Consider the following 19,445-nt stretch of genomic DNA (forward strand, 5'->3'; position numbering starts at 1 on the left):
GTTGTTAACATTTTACTGTCTATACGCTACGACACTTTCAGATATGCTTACATAGGTGTACAAGTCTGTACAGAAAAATTCAGAAAGAGCTAGCTGAACAAATAGGGAACGCTCAAACACAGACCTGCATGACTGTGCATGCTGATATAAAGACCTGTATTATTTACCTCTGCATATGCTTTCATATTTTCTGTTGGAGGGTTTCCTAACAACTAACAAGTAATAATTAATGATTATTGTTTCTGGGCAATAAGAATGGAAACTCTGGCCAGGCAGTGATGGTATACACCTTTAATCCCAGCTCTCGGGAGGCAGGTGGATCTCTGAGGTTGGAGGTTGAGGCCAGCCTGATCTACAGAGTGAGTTTCAGGACAGCCAGGGCTACCCAGAGAAAAACCTTGTTTCAACGACAACAAAAAAAAGACTCTCTGAAGAAGAAATTTATTTATGCTTTTGTAGAGCTTTTATTATTCTGTATCATGTGGACATTAGACTGTTATATGTTAGGTTCATTTTGATGTATGCTTCCCCAGATAAATGTTTGCTGCTCTGTATGCTTGCTTTCTTGCCTTTCTTTTTTTATGTGTGCAAGTGCTCTTTTGCATGTATATAATGTATATAAGGATGTGACTAATGCATAAGGAAAAGGGCCTGTGGAACTAGAATCACATATGGTTGTGAGCCTCTATGTGGGTGCTGGGAATTGAAACCAGGTCCTCAAAAGGGCAGCTAGTGCTCTTAACCATTGAGCCCTATCTTTCAGCCCTGATGTTAATTTCTAAAAGTAATGTAGTTGAGGTAACTTAACCCTGCCAAGACAGACAGTACATAAATAAGTGCAATGTTACTCGCTGCAAGTATTATTAACTAGAATGAACAGGTAAGCTCACTTACATCCTCCTCAGAGATACAGTAGCACTCACCTTCATTCCCTAAAACAAGCTCCTCAGCCAAATGTCACACCAAAATACCACCTCGAGATTTTAAACAGACATTAGGCTCTGCTACTCCTTCTCCCAACATCAGTCTTTATATTTGGACCATTTGAGGAAAATGTAAACAATTACATAAAACAACCCTGAGTGCCTCCCTCTTTTCTGAGACATGAAGGAAGAACCACCATTAAACTCTCCAGTACTATATGAGCTCAGTGCACGCTTCTCAAAACAACATTCAAGAAGACTGAAAAAATGAAACCTGACTGAGTAAGAAGTTGCTGAGAAAAGAGTAACAGGAAGAAGGGAGAAGACAGAGAGGAGACAGCAGGTCTCAACAGTGGACTAGAAGCTTGAACCTTGGTAGGCTGGTATCAGACACAAAGGTAAGGCAAAGTCCTGTTACAGCACTTGAAACCCCTCCCTAGACCTCTGCAAAGCTCTCCTAGGGCTAGGAGACACAGCTCAGGGACTAAAGTGCTATATAAGCAGAAGCAAGCTAGAGCCCACACACCCTGTAAAACTGGAAGGGGAATAGCCTATAGGGTGCCAACCATACACAAAGAACTGAACTGCCTACAGGCAACTGAACAAAGCTGGGAGAAGGAAAGGGGAAGAGCATACCAATTGGTTGTCAAGTGCCAAATGGCCAGCCCTGAAAATATACATACAAGTAACATATTATACAGACTAAATAGGCTATATTTAGGAATATCTATGTATATACATATAGGTATGTGATAACAATTATTAAAAAAAAAAAAAAAAAAAGAAGAGGCCATGAGTTGAAGGAGAACAGGAAAGAGAAACAGTCTTCAAAAAATAAATCCTGGGGCTGGAGAGATGGCTCAGCAAGAGCACTGTCTGCTCTTCCAAAGGTCCTGAGTTCAATTCCTAGCAACCACATGGTGGCTCACAACCATCTGTAATGGGATCCAATGCCCTCTTCTGGGGTGTCTGAAGACAGCTACAGTGTGCTCATACACATAAATAAATATTTAAAATAAATAAATAAATCCCAGTGACAGGAGACAGACACATGAACATATACCACACGCACAGGCTTATACTCCAGGGTGGTATGTACATAAATTATCTACTTAATGTACGTTTTCTATTTGTGTTTCTTTGAAAGGAGGTAAAGCTGTGTAAGAAAACCCGCAACACAGGGAGAAATGACCATGCACTGGGATTTAAGTGAGCCCTCTCACTACCTCAGCCTCCCAAGCACTGGGATTACAGGTGTGCATTCCAAAGACACACTCATTTATTGACTTGAACTAAATTTTTTAGCAATAAAAAGGATGATAAATATATTGTGGTGACACATTACACGATTGTAATCCCAGCACTAAGAAGCTAAACATAAAGATCAAGAATTCAAGGGCAGCCACAACAAGGAAAAAAAAAAGTGAACAAGACAACAGTAAAAGAAAAGATTAAGGAGACTTTACTAAGATTATAAATGTTCTTAATAGGATTAAACATGGGGAAAATTATAGAGTTATCTGTAAAAATAACCACTAAAGTAAAAGAGTACTAAACGAAAAAAATTGGCCAAAAGTCATTTAAAAGTTAATCTAAGGGATGGTGAGATGGCTCAGTGGGTAAGAGCACCCGATTGTTCTTCCAAAGGTCCGGAGTTCAAATCCCAGCATCCACATGGTGGCTCACAACCATCTCAACCATCTGTAACAAGATCTGACGCCCTCTTCTGGAGTGTCTGAAGACAGCTACAGTGTACTTACATATAATCAATAAATAAATCTAAAAAAAAAAAAAGTTAATCTAAGCTGGGTGTGGTGGCGGACGCCTTTAATCCCAGCACTCGGGAGGCAGAGGCAGGGGGATTTCTGAGTTCGAGGCCAGCCTGGTCTACAGAGTGAGCTCCAGGTCAGCCAGGGCTACACAGAGAAACCCTGTCTCGAAAAACCAAAAAAAAAAAAGTTAATCTAGTTATGTCCCAGACACTGTGGCATACTCTGGAGGTAGAAGCAAATGGCTCTCTTAGTTCAAGGCCAGCCTGGTCTACATAGTAAGGTCCAGGACAGCCAGGGCTGCATAGTGAGATTTTATCTCATAATCATCATCATCAATCATCATTTTCGTAATTGTCACCATCATTATTGTTCATTATTGTAATTTAGTTATAACAGTTACTTACAAGACCAATTTACACACACATACAAAAATCAATTCTGACTTAATTTTTATCACTAGAAATTCTTTCAGTATCTGGAGGCAGAGTCAGTTTGACACAGCTGATTATACTTTTAAGAATAAAAGCTAAGAGTTTCCCATTAATTTGCTGTTCTAGTCTGTCATAGCAGTTATACACATGGGATAATATTGGGCCATTGTACATAGAGAAGTGTGTTTTGTCCCTCCTGCATGGTCCAGACATTGTTCTTGGTGCCTTATGTCTAAATGTCTTATGAGTTGGATTTAATCAAGGTTTGCAGTTAATGTTTTCACTAATTAAAAATGCTAAGAGCTTCACAAAAAGAATAAAAGCTAAGAGAACTTGGCTTGAGAACTGGGTGTGAGCACAGTTTCACTGTGCGACTGCACTCCAGCCTTCTCACCTGAGGGAGCAGCGGGGTTGCTGGGGTTCTCACTGGCAGATGCACACAGGTCCTCTTCTCCATCGGTGGAGGAGCTGGACGAGGAATCGCTGCTGAGGTCATTCTCACTGGAGCTACTGGAGCTGGAGAGAAGAGCATACTTCCTCTGAGCTAGCGCCTCCCGCTTCTTCCTCTGCACTAGCATCCTCTCCTTCTGCTTCTGTGTCCTCTGCGAGGAGCTGCTCTTCACCAGCCTCTTTCTGCATGTGACTCTCCTTAGTGCACTGCCATGAAAACAAGGTCTTTTCATTAACAAACTTGGCACAGGATCTGCCTCAGTTCGAGGCCACTTGTGAGACCTTGCACTGTGACTTCTACTTTTAGCACTCAGAACAGGCTGGGTATGTCTCACCGAGACTTCTTTATCCTCATCTGAAGTCACTGTATCAGAGCCCCCAAAATGGAGACTAGATGAGGGAGAAGACAGACACTCACTTAAGGAAGAGTCATTATCCTCATCACTCGGTGTCTCTAGCTGTTGTCTGCGCCCTAGGATTTCCTGATTTTCTTTGACACAGTTCTGCACATATGAGGGGCCAGCCTGCTGGCTTTTGCGCTTTTTTCTCACAACACCACTTTTTTCTTGTTCTTGCTGGTTGCCAGTCATGTCCTTCTCTTGTTTTTGAGAATCATCACACAGATGAGAGAATTCATTCCCCACTTTGCTATTAATCATCTCCACTTCTGCAGGGAAGCTCTTGGTGGCCCCTAGGGGCTGTGGGTGCAGAAGGACCGCCTTCAGACTCTCCTGTGTAGTGGGCGCATCAGGAGTCCCACTCTTCATAGCCACTTTTAGGGTGTAGAGCTCGTTAAATTCAGGAGTCCATTGAGACATGGGAAACTTCAGGGAAGGCCTAGGAGAAACAAGGCAGGCATTTAAAGAACTAGGTACATCTGTGCTGCACAGCCATCTAGAGTCTGTAGCATCCATAAAGCATCCATTCTTCCACTCGAGGACATAGTGTGACTAAGCAGAGTTAGCCACTTGACTGTCTCACAACTCTTCTAGTATCTCTGCTTCTATCCACTCTCACAGACACAGCTAACTAGTACACAAGTCTTGACAACTTCTAATAACCAAATGAGCCTTGCAGTATTCCTGCTAACTTTCACAATATAGCATATTTGGTCAAAATCAAACACTTCCTTTAAAGCTTCCTTCATTAAACTAGAGAAGAGAATTAGATCTCAAGACTGCCATCTGCCCCACCAGTCCCACCTCTGGGTACATACAGTCAAAGGAAACCAGACTACTGAAGTCATACCAGATGATTGTGAGCCACCATATGGGTGCTGGGAACTGAACCTTTGTCCTTTGCAAGAGCAACAAGTACTCTTTACCACTAAGCCATCTCTCTAGGCACTAGATTGTTGTTTTCATAGTACAGAATCAAATAGAGAAGCATAAAAACAAAACAAAACCCTGATAAAATTTTATAACACAAACACTGCACTTGTTGAAATCAACAATTCTAGAAAAGAATTCTAGAAAATAGTAGTCTGGTGAAGGAGGTGGGGTTGAAGGTCGGAAGGCACAATAATTAGCATGCCCACATTCCAAGAGCCAAAATCCACAAAGGTACACAATAATGACAAGGAATTAACAAATGGAGTAGAGACAAAGGCAGGTCAGAAGACAAAGGAGATGATATTCAAAGAATGTAAACCATGGGCTGAAGAGATAGCTCAGTGGTTAAGAGCACTGACTGTTCTTCCAGGGGTCCTGAGTTCCCAGAAACCACATGGTGGCTGACAACTATCTGTAATGGGATCGGATGCCCTCTTCTGGTGTCGCTAAAGACAGCTACAGTGTACTCATATACATAAAATAAATCCTTAAAAAAGAGAGAAAAAAAAGAATTAAAAGAATGTAATCCAGAGCAGAGATGGGAAATGGTAAGGCTTACAGAAAGAGTCTATCACTTTAATGATGAGTAAGAGGGTAAATGGAGATAGGTGACAGGAGAAAATCTTTTTACTTTTCCTTTCTACCTTTCTTTTGCCTTTTCAAGTCTGGGTCTCTCTGTGTGACCCTGAGTGTCCTAGTGCTTGTTCTGTAGACCAGGCTGTCCTCAAACTCAAACATATCTGCCTGTTCTGCCTCCCGAGTCCTGGGATTGAAGGGGTATACCACCAATGCCCACCTCTTTAAGATCTGCAATTTACAGTTACATTTTCAATGGCTATAGTAGCACTATATATGAAAAAGGGATCAAAAGAACCCAAACTAGGGGCTGGAGAGATGGTTCAGTGGTTAAGAGCACTGACTGCTCTTCCGAAGGTCCTGAGTTCAAATCCCAGCAACCACATGGTGGCTTACAACCATCCTTAATGACATCTGACACCGTCTCCTGGTGTGTCTGAAGACAGCTACAGAGTACTTACATATAAAATAAATAATAAATAAATCTTTTTTAAAAAGAGCCCAAACTAGCGACAGAATAATAACTACTTCTACAACAAAGAGGCACTAGACACTGAAATAGAATAATCAGAAAAGCCAGGCCCAATCTGGGTGGCATACGCCTATAATCCCAGAACTTGAAGCAGAGGCAGGTGGATCTGTAAATTCAAAGCCAGCTTAGTCTACAACGTGAGTTCCAGAACAGCCAGAATGCAATCATCTCGAAAAACCAAAATATGAAAAAGAAATGAACCAAAAACCAAATCCAGAATCACCACAGTTCTGCTGAGCTTTAGACATGTAGCGCCTTCTGTCATCCTAGCTGAGGAGTCCTGCCACAGAGGCCTATTTTCTGTTTCTAACAGTCCCTTTCTATACACTTGAATGAACTCTTCTCATTTCATTCTTAAAAGAATACAAATCAGATCACATTTCATTCTCTCACTGGAAACCTTTCAGTTGTTTCTAAATGTTCCAAAATAAAATCTAAACTCTTAAGCGACTCTTCTGACCCTTTGTGAACTCATATTCCATCCCCAGCTCCTACTAGTTCCCCTCTCAGTCACCATCTCAACCAAACTGTCCTTCTTTCTTTCTTGAATTTGCTATTTGGCTCTCTATGCCTACAATGCTTTCCCCAAAGACTTTTCTATCTTTGGAGATTTTTTTCTGAGTGTTCTATGGCAGCAAGAAGTATATGCTCCCAACCAAGGAAATCAGCTGTAATTCTAGACAGACAGTGATGGTGCACATCTTTAATCCCAGCACTCAGGAGGCAGAAGGAGGCAGGTCTCTGATTTCAAGGCTAGCCTGGTCTGCAGATAGAGTTCCAAGACAGCCAAGGCTACAAAAAAGATGGATGTCTAACTATGCTGCCCAGGCTACCCCTGAATCAGTCCTCCTGCCTCAACCTCACCAGTTTAAGTGGTTCGTCTTAACCACCCTAGTATAAAATTGGGCAATAAACATCTGAGGGGCTGGAGAGATTGCTCAGTGGTTAAGAACACAGACTGCTCTTCCAAAAGTCATGAGTTCAAATCCCAGCAACCACATGGTGGCTAACAACCATTTGTAATGAGATCTGATATCCTCTTCTGGGATGTCTGAAGACTGCTACAATGTACTTACATACAATAAATAAATAAATTTAAATAAATAAATACATCTGCATGGTTGTACAGCCATTTTCTCTCTCAGGAAATTTTTCATCTTTTTCATCTGAAACTCAATTCTTCCCTTCCTGTCACACTATCATTCTCCTTTCTCTGTGTGAATTTAACTGGTCAGAGTCCTTCCTGTAAATGGAAGCACTTGTTTATCCTTGTGTGTTGTGCTCATTTAACCTAGCACTGGGTCTTTACAGTTCATCCATATTGTAGCATATATCATGATTTCCCTATTGAGGCTCACTGCTCTTCCATTGTGTGTGACATGTTATATATCTGGTCATCTGGTAGACACTCCGGCTATTTCTACCAGAATTAAAATTGCTAGATTGTTGATACTTGAGGAAACACCATACATTTTCCACAGCTGCCATTTTATAATCTAACCTGCAGAGAACAAATGTTCTATTTTCTCCACATTCTTGCCAGCATTTGTTACTCTGGATTTTGGGAATTGCTATCCTAAAGGCCTTCCCTGTGCAACGCCATTGAGCATACCCTCCTTTACTTACTGGCTGTTGTATGTCTTCAAAGAGATGTCAAGTCCATTGTCCATTTTATAAGCACATTTTGCTGTTTTCTAGTTCTTTTGCGTCCTGATATCAGTTTTTGTCAGATAAGATTTTGAAGGAAACATAGGGCAAACAAAACAAGCTAAACTAGGTATGGTGGCACAAACTTGGTGGCACAAACTTAATTCTAGCACTCAGGAAGCAGACAGGGAGATTACAAATTTAGACTAGACTGGGCTACAAGGTGATACTTTGTCTCAAAAACAAAACAAAACAAAACAGATAGATGCTCCCGCTCAGCTACTGGCTGCTCTTGCAGAGGTTCTAGTACAATTCCTAGTATTTACATGGCAGCTATAAACTCTAGGTCCAGTCTCAGGACAGCTGAAAATCCTCTTCTGGCCTCTGAAGGCACTGCACACATCTGGTGCACAGATATGCATACCAGGAAAATACTCATATATATAAAGAAAAATAAAAGGTTAAAAAAATTTAATTGTAGGCAATACTTTTGCTACCGCACAGCTAGCAGCCTCTTGCAATATACTCAATAAACTTACTTGGAAAGAAGCAAAGACAGAAAAATTAAAAGAGGGCTGGAAAAATGGCTCAGCAGTTAAGAGCGCTGATTGCTCTTCCTGAGGTCCTGAGTTCAAGTCCCAGTAACCACATGGTAGCTCAAAACCATCTGTAATGGGATTCAATGTCCTCTTCTGGTATGTCTGCAGATAGTAACGTGTTCTCATATACATAAAATAAATAATTTAAAAAGAAAAAAAAATTAAAAGAGAAAAAGTTGATTACACATAGTAGGTACTCTCGATGACTTTTTACATTAATGAGAAAAGCAATGGAATAAAAGTAATAATTGAGTTTCTGATCTGAGTAACTAATAACATGGTGATGCAAACTGCAAAGGCAGCAGCAGTGTGGCCAGGATGAGACAATAGCCTTATTAACAAAATTAGGCAACACTGCCCATGACTTCTTACCACTATATTTACCACTGTGCCATATTCAGTCTTGGGACTCAGATCTATGGAAGATATTTATCTTATTGTCGGTGTCTATGATACCACAAAACAGAAAAGGTGAGCATTTAAAAAAAAAAACACACAAACAAAAAAACTGACAGTAACATTGCCCTCTCTGGAAGTATTAAGCCAATCCACACACTGCTGTTTCTTGAGACACGGTGTTTCTATATAGCCCTGGCTCTCCTGGGACTTTCTATATAGACTAGTCTGGCCTTGAGATCAGCTTGCCTTTGCCTCCTGAGCCCTCGAATTAAACAGTATATGCCACCACACTCAGCCATATGCTACTTTGTAATTAAAAGCAAATATTGTAAGAAAAATAGCCATATCTTTAGAAAGTCTGCAAAAAGACCATTTTTATTTTCTTTAAGATTTCAAGTTTCCAACTGCCCACCAATACAACATGATATATGTGTATTTAAGATTTACTGCTGAAAACACCACATATCTTTGCTGCAAAACAAACAATCAAGCTGGAACTGAGCTCTAAGTTTCCTCCCTGCTCACTTGCTTTAATGGTATCAGAAGGTGCAATGTACATTGTGGAGAGAGAAAAGGCATCACTGTCTACCCAGCTGTGAACCCTACAAACTATACGCCCAACCTGCCAGCCAAAATGTGTTGACTGCTGTAGGAGTAGCATGGCGGTGTACTCTTACGGGGATAATCAACCACTCAATGATGTATGTGAGGGCAATCCCACAGGCCTGACACTACAAACCCAGTCAGAAACCCATGGCTCTGAGGAAGTCCTAGGCCCTAATCAGGAATTAAACTAATTAATAGTTAGGGGGCTGGAGAGATGACTCAGTGGTTAAGAGCATTGACTGCTCTTCCAGAGGTCCTGAGTTCAAGTCCCAGCTACTACATGGTGGCTCACAACCATCTGCAATGGGATCCGATGCCCTCTTCTGGTGTGTCTGAGGACAGCTACACTGTACTCACTCATATATAAAATAATTTAAAAAATAGTTTAGCTAAACTGACATGATACCATACTTCCTTCTAAATACTTATGTCTATACCACAGATGAATGCTACTTTCAGTCTTAATCACAGAAGCTTCTCTTTGCAGTAAACAAAAGAGAATGCATAGAATCATGGCTTTTCAAGGTATCCAGTTTAAGTGACAGTTAGTTGCATGTGTGTTCAAGTCCCAAATATGTACCACCCCCTCTAAAGTTTAGAGAACATTGTAAAAAGGGGAGAGAAAAAAAAATGTAAGAGCCAGAAAACATGAAGAAGAGCTATGAGATAGTATCTGCAGGGCAAGCCACAAACACTGTACTATTCATCTTACAACTACTACTGGCTTGCATAGAGCCAGGCATAAGACTGGACCTCTCAATAGATAATAAGATTAAAGAAGGGCTCATGATACTCTCTCCCTGCTAAATACTATCTACTGATGAATTCTGGGGAAAGGGCAGGCATTGTCTTTATCTGTGTGTCCAATGATGAGCCCACCCAGCTCCAATGGATAGCTCCAAATCTACAGATGGCCCTAGTTAAATTCAATGGGTCACAAAACAAGGAAACAAAACATGAATCTGGAAAAGGGCCAGGGAGAAGAGGTTGATAGGGTGAGAACAAGGTAAGAAAGGGTGGAAAGTCAGAGTGATCAAAATGCATTATAATTCCTGCATGAAATTGTCAAAAAACAAATGTAATCTGTAAAAATCTCAAGCTTCTACAGCTGAGGATCTGAGAGGATTGGCTAGATCCTGCTCACAATTCCATTCTGTATGTCCTTTGTAATAAGAGACAGAGACAGAGAGACTGGGGGGAAGGGGGGTGGCAGGGGGTGGGGGAGAAACAAACTGATGGAAGGAATGAAGGTGGGAACATGGTTAATGGTGAAATACCTAACCAGGAAAAGAAAGACTTCTTACTGATATACAACACTGTTCTGGAAATATCAGTCATATCCTTTGTGATGGATTGTATAAGCTTGGCCCAGGGAGTGGCACTATTTAGGAGGTATAGCCTTGTTAGAGTAGGTGTGTCACTGTGGGCATAGGCTTTAAGACCCCTGTCCTAGCTACCAGGAAGCCAGTCTTCTGCTAACTGCCTTCAGAACAAGAGGCGGGAGGAACTATCAGCTTCTCCAGCCCCACGTCTGCTTGGACGCTGCCATGCTCCTGCCTTGATGAAAATGGACTGTAAGCCAGCACCAATCAAATGTCATTCTCATAAGAGTTGCCTTGGTCATAGTTTCTGTTCACAGCAGTAAAACCCTAAGACATCCTTCAATTGAGAAGGAAGAGAAAATGAAAACTCACGTAACTTTCTTTTATTTTCAGGAAACTGACAGATAAAACCACATGGAAACAAGGTAGGCCTTTGTGTGTAAAACCCAACCACTGACTGTCCTTTATACAAACAGCTTAGTCAGAAAATACATAATAACAAACTACTCACAAGTAAAATACCTACTACCAAAGTATCAAAATTAATAAGAGACACAGAGCCTATACGATCTATGTCAACTATGCAAACCATGTAATTATACCTAAAGGGAAATTCAATGTGATACCAGAGTACACAACTGTTGTGTGACAAAATTTGTTCTGGAGAGACAACACGGATATCTACTCACGCTAGATAGGGATCCCACAAAAGACCAAAGTTTGGATACCACCAAAGTCCAACTTGGTGAACCCACGAATGTTATTGGCGTTTCTTAAAGGAATATGAGAGAGGTTGCTTACAGGAGCAGAATGACTCAAAGACAGCTGCATGGCCCAGACCCACCCAGCATGACTGACAGCTCACCAAAGCTCGGAAACCCAGAGCACATGGCACAACCTGCATACAGCTCAACAGGCTGAGTGTCCTTTCCAAGTTGGACTCTAGTCTAAACCTCTTGCAGGCACCTGGTCTGATCTCAGAGTCTTCTTTGAAGCTTTTCTCCTTTGAAAGTTTTCTTTGTTACTCAGCTGACAGGGAGGGGCCTAGTCAATCTGGACAGATTCAGGGACTACCTGAATATATATTGAGTTGTTTACTTTCCTGCATAAGGAGCTTCCCTGCAAGAGAGAATGTTTTAATCCTAGAGGAAATTGCTGTACAACACATATGCTGTAATCTCATTATTAACACTAGTCCAGTGTCTAAGTTTATAGACATGTTAACTATTAGAGAACAATCATTAAAATCCATTTCACAAAACCTGGTATTGGGCTGAAGAGATGACTCAGCTGTTAAGAGCACCGACTGCTCTTCCAGAGGTCCTGAGTTCAATTCCCAGCACCTACATGGTGGCTCACATCCATCTATAAAGGGATCTGATGTCCTCTTCTAGAGTGTCTGAAGGGAACAATGGTGTACTCAGATATATAAAATAAATAAATAAATAAATCTTTTTTTAAAAAACTGGTATTAAAAGTACAATAATTATCTCTGTGTTAGCTGGGGGGGGAAAAGGATCAATAAAAAAAATTGAAAAATAAGTCAGGGTGATATTTTACACTTTTAATCCTAGCACTCAGGAGGCAGAGACAGGATCTCTGAACTCAAGGCCAGCCTGATTTACAGAATTAATTTCAGGACAGTTAGGTCTACATTGTCTCAAGAAATCAATAATAAAAACAAATCAAACAACAACAAAAAACCCAAATAAACAAAAAAAAAAAATTGAAAATTAAGGGATTTAGCTCAGTGTTTGAGAGCTTACCCAGCTCAAAACCCTGGCTTCAGTAACACTGAGTCAGGGAAAGAAAACAACATGTAAAGAAAACAGTCTCCATACTCCCCAAGTAACTATCTGCTAATGGTCAAAGCTTTAAACTTACAAACCAGAGATTTCTTATTTTACCTTTCAGCTCCTAAAACTGAAGTTCAAGCTGCCTCCTGGTTTCTTTGGTGACTGGGAGGCAGCAAGCTGAGGGTGCTCTATTTTAAATAGAAGCACTACGTTTACTGTGGTTTACACACACAGTCCTTTGCTTTAGACAGGGTCTTAGTATGTAGCTTAAACTTCCAATCCTACCTCAGATGACAGGTATGTGCCACCTGATCTGCTTACTCAGAACTCTTCAAAGAGAACACGCCCACTGAAGCAGTGAGTATCTCTGTGAGAAATGAAAACTACTGTTTGAAATAGGCAGTGTGAAGCAAAATTAAAGAAAGCCACAGTAAAAATGAAAATGTTTCTGTGCTCAGTTATTCAGATAATTATAAAGCAGTCATGTGCTAGACCTGTGGATAACAGTGGGTAATACAAAAAAGAAAATACTCTTTAAAAAAAAAAATCAAGATCCTGTACTCTAAGAAGCTCACAATTTACTATCAAACAGAATCTGACTTTTGTGGCAGGACATTTGACCACACTATGATTGTGTCATTTACTGAAAAACTTGTTTCTAGCTGTGTTGTGGCTCAGCCTCCCTAGCACACACCTTAAATCCTTCTGGCTGGACTACAGACACACCCTTAGAACACTCCTTTTAATCCCAAACTAAGAAGATAAAGTTAGTTTGTAGAAGAAAGCACCTAGTTAGAAGTTGACGTTGTGTTTAAGTGGCAGACAAAGATTTGACAGAATAGGATATGCCCAACTATCAGAAGAGAGAGGAGGAAAGGGAAGATACTTAAGAGAACAGGGGTGGGGGGTAGTTTTACCAGTAGTGTTTTACAGAGACAGGTTGAAGAGAGAGAACAAGCTAGACACAGGTAAAGACAGAATGAGCCAGAAAATGAGGAGATTAGAACAGATTGCTAGAGTTAGTTTCAAGCAAAGCAGAGTGATTCAGAAGAAGCTGAGAGAGAAGTCAGATTCAGTCAGCCTGAAGAAGAATATGATGAGCCAGAACACCTAAGCTGAACCAGCCAAGCAGAACTCGGGAAGAACTAGGAAGGGTGATCAGCAGTAAGTCTCAGAGGCTGACGTTCTAGGCCTACATTAGATTGCACAGAGACTAGAAGCTTCCAGGATTAGGCCTAGGTTAACAGACTGAGGCAGCAAGCCTAGGAGGACAATTATTAATGCAGGCCAATTATATTTACAGACTTTAATGAGTCAAAATGCACAACACACTATGGGGGAACACAGAGGATACAGCAAATAGGAATTCTGGTACCAGCTTCATGCAGATAAGATACCCACGTGACACAGTGAAGGAAGGGTGAAAGAGCAGATGTGTCTAACAACTGAATTGTGTCCTAAGATGTAGAACTCTCAACTGCTTAGCAGCTTTTCTGGTTTTATGTCTTCAGTAGGGAGAAACCAACTGGGGTCAAATTATCAAAGAATGAGGGATCACACTGCCTAGCATCATTTAGGGAAATGCAAAAACTAGGGAATAAAAGGACTAAGCTAGAAAGAGTCAAGACACCCAAGGAAGTTCTCCATGAACAGACAAAGAACAGTTTTAGCCATTTCACTGGGTTAGCACAAGTGACTAATAATCTTTCCACCCACTTCCTGGTGCCAGAGCAATAAAGAAAATGGTGGCTTCTATACTGTCATAACAGATTGTTCATTTTTAGTCTTTACCTCTTATTTTGAGAAAATCTTAATTAGCAAATTAAAAGGTTTCCTGTTTGGTCCCTAAGTGGGTACAAATCCTACAATCTAAGGTAAACTACCAATTAAAATGGCAAGAAATAAGAAAACTTTAAAAAATAAAAAGCTAAATCTTTTCTAAAATTCACTGACTCTTCCTTAAACTGTTATAAGAAAAAACTGTTGCTCTGACCAAAACCTTTCTTAAAACTGCAGCTGCTATTTCACATCAGGTTATACACACATGAAAAAGTGAGCAAAAGCAACCATGAGCTCTTCTAAAACCAGTCCATGGACTTTCTGGATTTCTGAGTGTCTAAGAGGAAGCAGGCAAATGTTCTGATTCCTATTAATTGAACTAGAGCAATGAAAGAGGCTCCATGACTCTTCACCTGCCCTAAGCCCTAAGTCACGTCTAAAGAACTTCCATGATAAAAAGGAAAGGGGTGGTAAGATGATTCAGATGTAAGGGCACTTGCTTCAACTCTGGCTTCATGCTTGATGCTCAGAAACTTGACTCCAAAGATGCCCTCTCACCTTTACATATAGACCATGGTGCATATACCCTACACATGCAAATCATACACAAGCACACATGAACACACACATCATCATCATCATTCTCGTTATAATTAAAAGGAACAAAAAGGCTTTCTAGAACCTGAGAGGTGAAGAGAGGACAAGAGAGGAAGAACAGGGGGAGCTTCCATTATTTAAAAAGAAAAATGAAGTTGAATAAAGCCTGCACTAACATCATTTATAGTGAAATAACACTAATCCCTCCACTGCTCATACAAATATCCAGATTCAAATTTCCTAGACTCAGAACTGAGAAGTCAAGTAAAAAGAGCTAGCTGCAGAACCCAATATACACACTCATTTGTAGATCCAATAAAATGGGCAAAGATGCCTTAGGACATGACTGAGTAGGGGCTAGAGCGATGCTCGGAGGTTAGGAGTGATAAATTACTTCTCTACCAGTGAAAAGAGCCAATTCAAACCAGATTAGATTAGATTAAATGTAAATTTTATGGGAAGCTGTTCCTGGGCACGTTCGGAGGCTCCAAGGACAGAGGCAAAGTCATTATGGGGAAAGGGGGGGGGGGGCAAGCCCAACCCCTAAACTGGAATGTTCAGGACTAAGGGTAGGGTATGCCAGGTTAGAGAGGAATACTGGAAGAACCAGAAGGTCAAATTTTCTTTGATATGTAGAATATGCACCTTAGTTCCTCAACCAAAACCAAACAAAGAATACTTGATGCTCTTCTAGAGCTTCTAGAGGACTCAAGTTTGGTTCCTAGCACCTATGTTAGATAGCTCACAACCAGAGAATTGGATACCCTCTTCTGGCCTCTTCAGGTATACATGCACACAATTGGCATTGCACGAATATGTGTGTGTGTGTGTGTGTGTGTGTGTGTGTGTGTACATTTAAATAAAATAAGAAAAGGCCGGGCAGTGGGGAGGCAGAGGCAGGCAGATTTCTAAGTTCGAGGACAGCCTGGTCTACAGAGTGAGTTCCAGGACAGCCAGCACTATACAGAGAAACCCTGTCTCAAAAGAAAACCAAAAAAAAAAACAAAACAAAAAACAAAAAAAATAAACAAACAAAAACAAAAGGACTAATCCTTGTGGCTAGGATCTAATTAGTTGTAGCATGCTTACCTAAAATGCATGAAGCCCCAGGCTCATTATTCAGTTTTACATAAACTGGGCATGGTGACAGAATCCTTTAGTTCTTGTTCTTGGGGGAGGTAGGAGGATCAAAAGTTCAAAGTCATCTTTGCCTAACTACTAAGTTCAAAGCTAGCATGAGATACATGAGACTCTACCTTAAAGAATAATAATATTTTTAACCCATGTAAAAGAATTCTCCAGGACAATGCTGAAACAATTTAGCAATTAAGTAAGTTAGTTTCTAACTTCCATTAAGAACAGACATTCAGCCGGGCGTGGTGGCGAACGCCTTTAATCCCAGCACTCGGGAGGTAGAGGCAGGCAGATTTCTGAGTTCGAGGCCAGCCTGGTCTACAGAGTGAGTTCTAGGACAGCCAGGGCTACACAGAGAAACCCTGTCTCGAAAAACCAAAAACCAAAAAAAAAAAAAACAGACATTCACGAGTCCATATTGATATAAGCAAAACCTTCCTTCCAGAAGAAAGTCAACTTTTCTAACCTCTCACAGAAGTTAGACAACAGCCCCAAAACCACTACCCTCAAGTGGACAAGAGGGAAACTGTGAGGAAAAACTAGGCAAATGCTAGCTCTGTTCACAGCCAACATCACTAATGGTCCTGAGGCTACTATGGAACACTGGTAATTAAGTGATAAGGGAACTTCACAGCTGAGGCATTCTTCCCCCTAACCCATAATCATAATAAAAATATCCCACAAAACAAACACATGACAGGTGTGTAATATTGCCATAATCTGCAAGAAAATACCTAGAGAAACTGTGAAACCAGAGACTGCATTTAGATACCTGGACTGTAGCTAATAGAGATGCATCAATGTCATCTCTTTGTAGATACAGACATGCAGTCGGTGGAAGGATAACAAGGAATTGGAACTGGGTGAGGGATATAAGGGAACACTATACTTACTGTCTTTGCCTTTTAAGTATGAAAATAGTTTAGAAAAAAAGAAAGAAAGAAAGAAAGAAAGAAAGAAAGAAAGAAAGAAAGAAAGAAAGCAAGCAAGCATGCATGCATGCATAGAGGTATTGTTTACAAAGCTTCCCTAGGCTGTAGAAAAGGTAGGAGATAATTTAGAGACAGAGATCCTCTTGCCAATAGCTTCTCATTCCATTGGGATTCCACTGACAAATTCTGCAAAATCCACTGAATACAGTGTAGGAAAATGTCCTATGTCACCTTATATTACTACTACTGGAAAATTTGCAAATAAGCACACCTTCTTGCTAACAATTTGCAATAATACATTAAAAATGTACTATGCAGGGACACACACATGCTTAAGTGTGTTTATGTATGTTCTATCTAGTTTTTGTGATATGAAGATATAAACATTATTTGTAAGACAGTAGTTAACCTAGGTAAGTCACCAAGAGGGTAAAATATGAAAATTAAGTCACTGGTTCTTATGTGTGTGTGGAGAGAGAGAGAGAGAGAGAGAGAGAGAGAGAGAGAGAGAGAGAAAGAAATTGATTGTTGTTTTTGAAATTTTGAAACATCTTTCGTAGGTAAAGATGGTCTGGAACTGCCGGGCGGTGGTGGCGCATGCCTTTAATCCCAGCACTTGGGAGGCAGAGGCAGGCGGATTTCTGAATTTGAGGCCAGCCTGGTCTACAAAGTGAGTTCCAGGACAGCCAGGGCTATACAGAGAAACCCTGTCTCAAAAAAACAAAACAACAAAAACAAAACAAAACAAAACAAAAAAAAGATGGTCTGGAACTATGTAGCCCAGGCCAGCCTTGACCTTGCAATCCTCCTGCCTCTGCCTCAGCATCCTCATTTTGGATCATAGGCTTGGGCCATTTCACCTGACTCACAGTCATAAAAAATTTCAGCATCATATGGATGGCTCCTAGTATAATCTAACTAATGTCCTTTTAAGAGGAAATTCAGAAAAATGGGGGATGGCTACAAATACACAAGACTATATAAAGATACAGTGGGCAGGGGGAGGGTATAGGGGACTTTCAGGATAGCATTTGAAATGTAAATGGGGGCTGGAGAGATGGCTCAGCAGTTAGGAGCACTGACTGTTCTTCTGAAGGTTCTGAGTTCAAATCCCAGCAACCACATGGTGGCTCACAACCATCTGTAATGAGATCTGATGCCCTCTTCTGGTGTGTCTGAAAACAGCTACAGTGTACCTACATATAATAAATAAATAAATTCAGAAAAATGGGGGATGGCTACAAATACACAAATAAAAGACGATATAAAGATACAGTGGGCAGGGGGTATAGGGGACTTTCAGGATAGCATTTGAAATGTAAATGTAAAAAGAAATGTAAATGAAGAAAATACCTAATTTAAAAAAAAAAAAAAAAAAAGATACAGCAAGGTGGCTAATTGGAAGCCAAAGGGAAATCTCAGTAGAAATGGCCAACTGCTTGATCTTGAACTCTAGAACTCGAAGACATACAGTTTTGTTGTTTAGGTTACTGTAATAAAACACTGTCTAAATATACCTAAAATGTGCTTCAATGCTCTATGTATTTATTATAAATACAAAGATGAGCAGGAGAGATGGCTCAGTGGTTAAGAGCACTGAGTACTCTTCTGGAGGTCCTGTGTTCAAATCCCAGCAACCACATGGTGGCTCACAACCATCTGTAATAGGATCTGATGTCCTCTTCTAAGGTGTCTGAAGACAACTATACATATAATAAATAAATACATATAATAAATAAATCTTTTTAAAAACGAAAATAAAAAATAAATAAATACAAAAACAAGACAGAATCGACCTTACTATGTTCTAGCCTGTCAGATAGGTGTGTCACTGTAATTCAAATGCCATATGAAGGTACTTTGTCAGACACACACTTTGAAACAAACAGCCCCAGAATCTGGTCTAATCCTTAAGAGGAACAATACCAGGAAAAACTTTCCATGAAGAAAAAGAAAGTCAGTTATGGTGGCACATGCTTGTAATCCCAGCAACTGAGAGGCTACAGGCACAATTCAAGGTCAGCCCAGGCTACCTTGAGGTAGCAAGATAATGTCTCTAAAATGAATAAAATGGGTACAGTAGAGAAACCAAAAATAGCCACTCTGGGTAAAAGGGAGGAAAGTTTATCCCAAACTGCCAAGGCACCCTGGAGGAAGGGATCTTAGGAGCTAGGACCAGGGTTTGTGAGCAGGGACTGAGGAAGTTTAGAGACTAGATAATAGGCACCACAGTTATATGTTAACGGGGAGCCACAAGTTTCTTTGAACAGAGGAAAAGGGGATGGTTCCTTTTAACAAGTAGTAACTATTGTCAAAGAGGACACCACCTTTTTCTAAAATGCCTGACCTTGGGGTGGGGGTGGGGCATGACAAGAAAAGAAAAGAAAGAGTAAGGGAAGTGTACCAGGAAGAAGTTACCTGAAAAAAATGAAAAAGGAAACATTACTTAATAAACAATTTATATTCTTCAAAGGTATAATTCAACTTCAAGCAGCTAATTATCTACAATAATTACTTTTAAGAAAGGAAAATTGAGATGACTTTATAAGGTACTTATTTATAAGGTATACTTATTTATAAGGTAACTTATTTCATGTCACTGGTGTTTTGCCTGTATGA

At 40.4% G+C, this 19,445-nt stretch overlaps 1 protein-coding gene and 1 non-coding gene across 21 annotated transcripts in view; one reads left to right on the plus strand and one right to left on the minus strand.

The window, feature by feature from the left end:
* Positions 1–19,445, minus strand: part of Rnf111 (ring finger 111) — a 78,417-nt gene that overhangs the window by 46,832 nt on the left and 12,140 nt on the right. For all 20 annotated transcript variants that reach the window (XM_030244747.1, XM_006511582.3, XM_030244746.1 and 17 more), the window contains one exon: positions 3,521–4,413. In XM_030244747.1, coding sequence (XP_030100607.1) covers positions 3,521–4,394 — 874 coding nt within the window. In that variant the 5' untranslated portion in view covers positions 4,395–4,413. The remainder of the gene's footprint in view (positions 1–3,520; positions 4,414–19,445) is intronic.
* Gm24615 lies at positions 3,229–3,341 on the plus strand. Its single transcript, XR_003948463.1, has one exon. It is a non-coding gene; the product is annotated as a small nucleolar RNA SNORA20 (small nucleolar RNA).

The sequence above is a fragment of the Mus musculus genome, chromosome 9, assembly GCF_000001635.26.
Source record: "Mus musculus strain C57BL/6J chromosome 9, GRCm38.p6 C57BL/6J".
Classification (NCBI taxonomy): domain Eukaryota; kingdom Metazoa; phylum Chordata; class Mammalia; order Rodentia; family Muridae; genus Mus; species Mus musculus.